This window comes from Bactrocera latifrons, unplaced genomic scaffold, assembly GCF_001853355.1.
Source record: "Bactrocera latifrons isolate USDA-ARS-PBARC rearing strain unplaced genomic scaffold, ASM185335v1 scaffold_67, whole genome shotgun sequence".
NCBI classification, from domain to species: Eukaryota; Metazoa; Arthropoda; class Insecta; order Diptera; family Tephritidae; genus Bactrocera; species Bactrocera latifrons.
In genome coordinates, this window is record NW_017537345.1 from 1,426,684 (window position 1) to 1,435,707 (window position 9,024).

At 36.9% G+C, this 9,024-nt stretch overlaps 1 protein-coding gene across 1 annotated transcript; it reads right to left on the minus strand.

Annotated features, from left to right (window-relative positions):
* Positions 1 to 1,958: 1,958 nt before the first annotated feature.
* On the minus strand, positions 1,959 to 5,975 carry LOC108975606 (aminopeptidase N). The gene is made up of 6 exons (XM_018944205.1): positions 5,383 to 5,975; positions 5,164 to 5,319; positions 4,625 to 5,099; positions 4,327 to 4,565; positions 2,418 to 3,654; positions 1,959 to 2,317 (listed from the first exon to the last, which is right to left on the minus strand). The coding sequence occupies exons 1-6, from the start codon at positions 5,940 to 5,942 to the stop codon at positions 2,090 to 2,092; spliced, it is 2,895 nt and encodes a 964-aa protein (XP_018799750.1). The 5' UTR covers positions 5,943 to 5,975; the 3' UTR covers positions 1,959 to 2,089.
* Between the last annotated feature and the right edge of the window lie 3,049 nt (positions 5,976 to 9,024).

Genomic DNA, 9,024 nt, shown 5'->3' on the forward strand with positions numbered 1-9,024 from the left:
AGGAGCTTAAAATAAAGTCCCACAGTTCCTTTGCACTGAGTTGTTCATGAGTGCTCTTAGAGAGCAGGAGTGCAAATTGACTTTGGATACATGTCGTACATCTTTCGAATTTTTTGATCCSGARATCRTATGCTRGAATCTAGTACTACATACAGCCATATTTCGTGCTCCTGCGAAGTCGATCGATCTCAACGAATTTGGAAAGGTTTCGCCATGGAGGCTGAATTTYCTGTTTTRCCAACGATGCCATCTTYGCTCACACTGGCATTAAAAACGCTAACCAYAAGCACATTATACACATTTATATAGAGAGTCGCTTGTTTCAAGACCGACACCCTGCGGCTGTATCTTTTGTGAACAGACGCTGCATTTAAAGTTCAGCGATTCGTTATGGATTGGCTCCGTTGAAGCTTCCTCTRTTTTAGCCGTAACCCCAGGCTCCACACGGGTTGGTTACCGCATCTTACACAAGGGATACTCATGTTTCCTGGATGCGCGGCGAGGACGTAAGAGTWGGAATTGAGTATAGCACTACAACTGTAACTGCTTCCCTAGAAGGAWAACTATATCCCATTATTCTTTAGATAATTTTATGATACCAATCCATGGTTGTCTGAATTGTCTACTCTGCTTGGCGATTATTTCAACCGMATATTGGGATAAGCGCACCATACGTCGCGTGGACCGAACCATCGTTTTGATTATTAAATTGCAATCTGCAAATGTTGTTCTGCTGTAAGGATGTTTTTTTTTGAAATACCAAACCAAGTAACTGCTGTCAAAAAGACCAAATACGAAAAAAAAAATATTTCATCATTGAACACTACATGTTTAAAAAAAATATCCGTGGATGTCGCCACGCCCATTTGAGTCTGCGTCAACATCTTTATCGTTAAATTTAATGTTAATGAAGGTCAATGTTAGAAAGTTAGCGCACGTTGGGGTGTGGATTGGACCAATTATTAGCGTCAAGCAAKTCGCTTTTATTTTGAAAAGAAATATTCTCAAAGCTCTCATGGCATATCAAGATACATATGTCAAATCTTAGTGAAGGTATAATCAGTTATATGGATGGAAGGTCTCATAGAGTCTTCTCGCGTTAAACCGATGAATTTGATAAATATAACCCCATATTTGTATAGTATTCATGAATTATGGGTCCTACAAAAAAGAAAAAAAAAAAAAACCGTAAAGTGAGCATTTTGCTTTGAAAAGCAGTGATTTATCGAACTCCCCTAGTGTTTATAAACTATACACGGAAAGATAGTCTTAATCTTCATAAATCGTCAAAAAGAACACAATCTTATGAATTTAAGGTACTAATAAAAACTAAACGAAATATCGAAAAACAAATGAATTTACAATTATCACGCGTGCAATTTAAGATTTTTACGGCTGCAGATAGGAAAACTAGTTATTACGAATTTTGTTGATAAGAATTGAATATTTATTACCAAATTTATTAAGTATTGAATGTAATGTTCTACTAGTTGCGGACTAACAGTAAATTGCAAATATTGCGTGTACTCTGTGGTCGTCGTAAAATAATAAATGATTTTTATAATGTCATTTGGTGGGCCAATAAATTCTGCTCAATATTTTGTTTTTGTATTATTTCTGCTTAGTTAATGAAAGTACACATTATCCATTCATTGATAAGACCTTTTATGGATACCGTTAGTTGTACATTGTGTAGCATATTTGGTTTGACGTGYCCAAGCGTCTGATGCGTGTGTGGCTACAAAGCATACTCTCTCATTTAGGAGCAATTATGAACTTTGCTGAGCAGTTCTCACGCTTAATTTGATCATATCCCATTATACATAAGTCCATAAGATCACAATGAATGTTTGTGAAGCGTACTTACTTTGTTACGACTTTTCAGCCAATAAGAAACTGATGTCTAATGTAGGATTCACTTTAATCCATCAAACATACTTTATGCTTTAAAAAAACTGTTTTGTGTTTAAAAATTTATTTATTATTATTTAATATCATATTTACAAACTAGGTTCAATCGCACAAATTCTGCTCCAAGAGTTGCCAATTATGTACAAATCTACACATTTCAAGTTATTAAACTAACATTTTAAAAATAACGTGCCAGCACAACGGTGAACGCTGTGAACAGCGTTGCCAATGATGCGCTGAGTGTCGCGCTGCCAGATTTAACGACCTTGGCATTCACCCAGGACATAATTGGAGCACGATTGTTGCTCAACCAGTCGAGATTAGTTTGCACGCGCGCCTTGACGACGTCCTCCAAATTGGATTGCACCTTATTGCTGCCCTTAACCTTATCCACCAGCGCAAAATACTAAAAAAAAAAAAATCAAATAATTATTTATTGACAATTCCATCTAATTTTAGTATTTTTCAAAATAAATATTACTATTCTACTGTCAATTCATACTCACTTTGTTTTGCTGTTCCTCATTGATCACGTATGCGGCCATGCCGACCATAGCTGTATTGAGTGGATTCTCACCACCGAAACCTGACGTCAAATTGCCATAAGCCTCCCAATTTTCGCTGAGAAAATCAATGCTTACACTAAGTCCAACATTGCTGGCCGAATATGCCGCACTAAGTATTGTGATGCGCTCTTGTACACGCCACGCGGCGGACTGATCAATTGAGCTGTCCACGAAGCTTTTCAATTGTGATTCAGTTCTTGAGCAACCCAACGATGCGATGAGCGTACGACGTAATGCCTGATCATCGGATGCCATTAATTGATTATAGACGAAAGTGAATTCGGCATCGCCGGATTGCATTAGACCGTTACAATAGATTTGGCGTTGTAGATTTGGTTCGATTGCTACACCATTATTAATGAGTTCTTTCAATTTGTTATTGGTCTCTTGCAGACAGCTCTCTATGCCAGCCATACAGGCAAGATTAATGGCGATACTACGTACGGATTTGGTGAGATGATGTTCGCCGCTTACGTCATTGATACCYAATTTTTCATAGATATTCGAAACTAATTCACGAATAAATAATTGGAAATTTTTATAATCCGCATCACCATTCARGTAAGTATTGAAAGTAACGATTACGGAGTAGACTGTTGTCCATGGCGCATATTGATCTTCATTCGGTAGGTATTGWAGTAAATTCAAGAAGATATCCTGACTAAGGCGTCCAGTCGAACTGAACTTGTAGGCGTCAAAAATAAGCTGTGCACGATTACGTGGATCGAATTTGAATGTTTGCGTTTGTAGCGCTTCACTTAGTAGTTTCCAATTTTGTTCATCATAATTGATGCGATAAAAACCGGTAGATTGTTTGTTCAGTAGCAACCAGTCATCGGCTGCCAAATCATTGTCGTGGACCTCGATCTCTTTGACTTTCAATAAGAAATGCGAAGCGGTGGTATTACGATGATCTGGATTCGCTTTGTGCGCATAATTAAAGGGTATGTACCAAGTTTGATCCGATTTAGTGTTCGTATCCTCGTAGAAGGCTTCCTGCTTTACGGTGAATGACTTGCCGTTGTAATTGCGTGTAACGGTCAGCAGCGGATAGGTAGATTGACGAGACCAACTAGCGAACATATCTTGCATAGTGGCTGGAATCGGTACGTTATTGGCACCGGCTGCAATGCCGAGCGATTCAAAAAGTTGATTCTCATCAGCGGCACTGAATTGGCTGTTAAGTAATGAGAATTATAAAAGTAGTATATATTATTATGAAATCAAAAAATTAAAAAGGTGTTTAAAAGAACGGAGAATCTCAGAATGAATAGAATGAGAGAAGAAGTTTTTGAGAGATCAGCTTATAACTAAATCTGTTTTTCAAAAATTTAAATTTTTGTCGTCGACCAATTATAGTAACTAATTATAGTATGTAAATTATTAAATATGGACATCTTCCACGTTTTCTTGTCACTTCAATAGCGTATTCCAGAGTTAGGGTTATAATAAGTTGGATAAGAGATCAAAATTCTTGAAATATATAATTTTTTTCGACTATCAGTCAAAGATCGCTTATAGCAGCAGAATATTCAAGCGGATAAAAGTTCGGGTCCGTTCCGGTTATGTATACCCAACTGTCGCGGGAAAGTGTTGTTGTTGTAGTATCGACATAGTCGCTTTCTTCTATATGACAGAGGTACACAATCTTATCAAGAATTTAATATGTGAAGTTAGTCATTCTCATGTGAGTATCGCACTTAAGTTTTAAAACCTGCTATCGTTCTTTTGATTTCTGATTATATGGCAACAGTCGGTTATTTATACCAGTTGTGTGTTCGATATGCAATTTCCGTTGTTTCGATGTAGCAAGATATCTGTAGTAAGCAATTTTATAGTTCATACTCACTTTGAAGTCAAATAGAGATTCAAGCCTTGACGGAAAACATTCTTAGGGAATGCGCTCTGCCACATATACAGTACGGAACCAGCTTTCGAATATGAAATGGAATCGTAACGGCTTGAAATTTCCGCTGGTGTTTGCACATAATGCGTCATTGGAGGCAATTGACCRTTACCATCGGCGGTTAGTGCACGTTGATAGTCGCCAGTAAGGAACATTTGATACACATCCCATTCAGGGTAAGCCTAACGAGTAGAAGTAAAATTAAGCACGATTAGAGTAATGYAAAAATGCTTGCACTCACCTCATCGGTTGCCTGCCAGGAGAATAATGTAGCAAAACCTTCTTTAAGCCAAAGATATGTCCACCACTTGATGGCTACCAAATTGCCAAACCATTGATGACAGTATTCGTGTGCAATAGTGTTTGCGATATTTGTTTGTGTACTCGTGGTTGAGTTCTTGGTATTATACAACATATACTCTTCGCGATATGTAGCCAAACCCCAGTTTTCCATAGCACCAGCAGCAAAATCGGGCACACCAACTTGATAGATTTTCGGCAGTGCGAATTGCACATCGTAATATTCCTCAAGACGACGCAGCAGCAATAAACCAGATACCAAAGCGAACTCTTGTTCATCCACTGTGCCGGGACGTGTGTAAATGCGCTGGGCACGCGAATTTAAAACACCTTCCGTATACTCAAAGTCGGACACAATGAAAGCGACCAAATACGACGGCATATTTACAGTTTGTTGAAAGACGGAATAGCCAGGCCTAGGCGCAGTAAAGATGATATTATATTTACTATACATTAACTATGAGACTAAAAATTACTTACGTGCTGAGGGTTACGTCCAATGGCATGTTCGATATGGCATTATAAGAAGGATCATGATGCAGGATAATGCTGAATGTGGCACGTTTGGCTGGCTCATCGTAGCATGGGAAGGCGTGACGTGCATCGGTCGACTCAAACTGTGTGGTTGCCAAATAACTGTGTAAATTCGAGGTGATCAGCTTGAACGAAATAAATTGAATATTTAATATGCCCACTTACCGTTCCTGGCCTTGGAGACTAGTATAGGTTGATAGGTAGAAGCCAGCATTGTCCTCACGCAAAACACCCGTGTAGCTAATAGTTAAGTTCCAGTTGCTGCCTTTGATGAAGGTGAGCGTTTGATTGGCTGGCGTCAGACTCAGAAATTCGCGTTCTTCTTCATACGAAATATTTAAAGTTTCCTCAGCAGGATTGGCTAGATCAGTATTTTTTATGGTCACTTTAACGATGCTCAATTGTCGTTGATGCAAAACGATTGTCCTTGTATCTTCGATCACTTTAATAACGATATTAACTGTGCCCTGGAAAGCCTTCGTGCCATTATGCACATTTGTCGTCAGTTCAACATCGTAGTGTACGGGTTCGGTGGTGTTTGGTAGCCGATAATCGAGATCAGCTCTCGGTGAACCACTGGTGCCGATTCTACCATTTATCAAACGCGCTATAGGATTCTCATCATCTATTGGCGGCAAACTGTATACACCGGCTTCACAACGACCAATAAGGGCCAATGTGGCCAAAAGGACCAAAACACACACTTGCAACTTGCTGCAATACATTTCGCGATCTTTACAGCTGCAGCTCAATTAACGAAATGCTACGCATGATTGAGCGTTATAGACTTTTAAAAGCCTGCTGTTGAGTTCGGACTTCTTATCTTTCTGTAGGAACAATAAGTATATATGGACAATTTATGATTAGTGATCCGATAATGTATCTAATGAACTTCTGATTGGGCGACACACTACTAGAACATGTTAATAAGGCCTCATTTAATATAATCTATGATGATTGTTTCTACATGTTAACAAATATTCTAAGCAATTTACTACTACCAATGCATGTATATACTCATTTGCCTTATGTATGTACACAGCAATTTGAAGTGGCCGTTTGAGAGGCGTCAAATTTTAGTTTTTTATTACTGTTGGTTTTTTTGTTTTTTTTTTTGCCTTTTTATCTATATGACATACATTTTACTGTTATGACACTCGCACTATTGCAAATAACGTTCATTCACATTTGTTTAATTCAACTGTATCATAAAATGTTTACTTATTTGATATWGACTCGTCGAAATAATTATATCTGTATCACATAAGCACACGCAAAAAAAAGTAGAAGCGTGTCTATATGAAGATACACTTGAGACACTAACCAACTTTTAGACTACGCCATTGTTGAGAAATCACTTTAGCTGCCTTTAGCCCTGGCATGATCATTTCTTAACAATCAAATACTGATTTGTTAATCGCCTCCACTTATGTATTTTTAAGCTATAGAACGCTTCGGTTTTTATCATAATTGGTTGAACTTGGCCGTTGAAAGTTGTCTCACTGACTTCTAGTGATAGGCTCACAGAGACTGAAAATATTGTCATGTGTACTAGGGGTACTAATTAAGGCGTAACATAGGTTTTCTCGGGTAAAAAAACATTTTTAAATTATCTTTTTCTCATAGAAAAACATTTTATATTTTATTAGAATTTTTTATTGTTACAAACATACACTTTTAACAAAGAACTTCTTAAATTTTTGGAAAAAATATTTTAAACTTGGTCTTTGTGATGCCATTTCCGGTGACCACTTAATATAACTCCTTACAGGATCATCTAAAATAAAAAATACGTGTTTTAGAAAAAATTAGATGTTTGTGAAAATTTTTTTATGTCAAATAGTTGTAATCGAAAAAAAAGTCTTTTGTCTAAGTTTGTAAGAAGTGTATCTCGAAGACCTATGTAAAATTTCATGAAGATCGGTTGAGTAGTTCTCGAGAAATCTTGCCAACCGACTTCAAACACAYAGTTTCGAAAACGCGTTTAAAGACTAGCTAGCCTCGAGCASACAAGTTCYCAAGAATGTATCTCCAAAACTATTARTCGGAGTAACTTGAAAACTTAGGAACAACTTCTAGAAGAGTTGKAGAGTTTAATGAAAAAATAAAAATATTCGATTTTTTAAACTCGTAAACCTATGTAACTCCTTAAATTTAGTTGCTTGCGAATAGCGAAATATTGGTGGTAAATCGAACSAGCAACTAGGATAAATTAAATAGAATTAGTTGGCTCCGATTCGCCTAGCTTTTGAAAGAGACACTTCGAACAGAAAACTGATGTATATTAGTTAAAATTAGTAGACTTCGTTTCGGCTAACCTTTGAGTGTGATTAACGGAACAAGTAAGTGTTATAAATTACTTAAGATACGTTGGTTTCTTTCGCTTAACCCGACAGAGTGATATTTCTGATAAGTCAATTGCTATAAATCAACTAAAATTAGTTAGCTTCAATTCGCCTGAACTTKAAGAGTGAGAAATCTGTTTGTTCGATTGGTATATACATATACATAAACTAAATAGATTGACTTAATTAGGAAAAGTAATATTTTATACCAGTTATTAAAGAGGTATTCTTTTGAGTTCTTGCTTTGAGTAGTTAACTTTTATAGCACGCGAGCGGAAAATTAAAGTATGGAAGGCAGTTTCTTCGTAGTAACTTTAACTGCAACTTTGTTTTCGGTGTTCAAAACTCAAAGCTATTAGCGATGGAATACCCGTCTATTTCACGTACATAAATACTTCATGGTTAACGGTCACGGACATCACAATTATTTCACGGAGTTCGTTGACAGTTTGGCCGGTCGTAAACAATTCGGAGCACACCAYATCTCTATAATCGATGAAAACTACCAAGATGACTTTGATTTTTGCAATTTTKCCACGATATTCAGCCGATTGATCTGTCTGTTGTATGTTTCCGGGTCCTAAGCATAGATTGCAGACTCGTCGCAAGTAATAATAGGATGAGTGATATTCTGGTAGTCGGAAAGCATCGTTTCACAGATGTTAAAGCACCACAGTTTTTCGAAAAAATTTTGTGATTTTGGAATCGATCGTGATTTCACCTTTTTAGGCCCAATTAGCTTTCAAAATGACTTTCACTGATCCTTCCGATATTCYAAGTAAGATTTCTGACTATTAATCATTGATTCTCAAGCACCAATTTTCCAACATTCCGAATGTTTCGGCAGCAGAAATTGGATTCCGCACACAAAACTTAATGGAACTTCTTTGCTTTCACTCATCGTAAAAATCACCGAACACACTTTACGTACTTCAGTAAAGCAAGCTTATACTAAACACTAAAGATTAGTTAGCTGTGTCATTTGATACAAATGTCACTCGCAGTCAAACTAACCTAAAAAAAATATTTCGACGAATGGGCTTACGGGCAAAATTTAAATAAAAAGTCTTACTATTTTTTGCCTTTCATTATGCCTAATAATTCTTGCTAARTTCCATTCAATGTATACATAGTATACTTTACTTTCAAGGGTACATTTTTTTTGGTATTGATGGGATTGCGGTTTTTATCGATCATAAATTTTAGTAAATCTTATCAACTGCGAGGTTAGGCTTGCTTCGACGCGAATTTCGATTTTATCTCTCTTTATAAACTATTTTAGCGGACAGTTATATGGTTTAAATTTGTGCTTGTGCTTAGGTTAACCGAAACAAGTTCTTACATGCAGACATATTGACCTCAGTGCACATATGCTTAACTGAATTATGTGTACACCCTTATATTGATATACATAAGTATATATAGCAGAGTGGGTCGATTCTGGACTTTTTTCGTTTCGGGA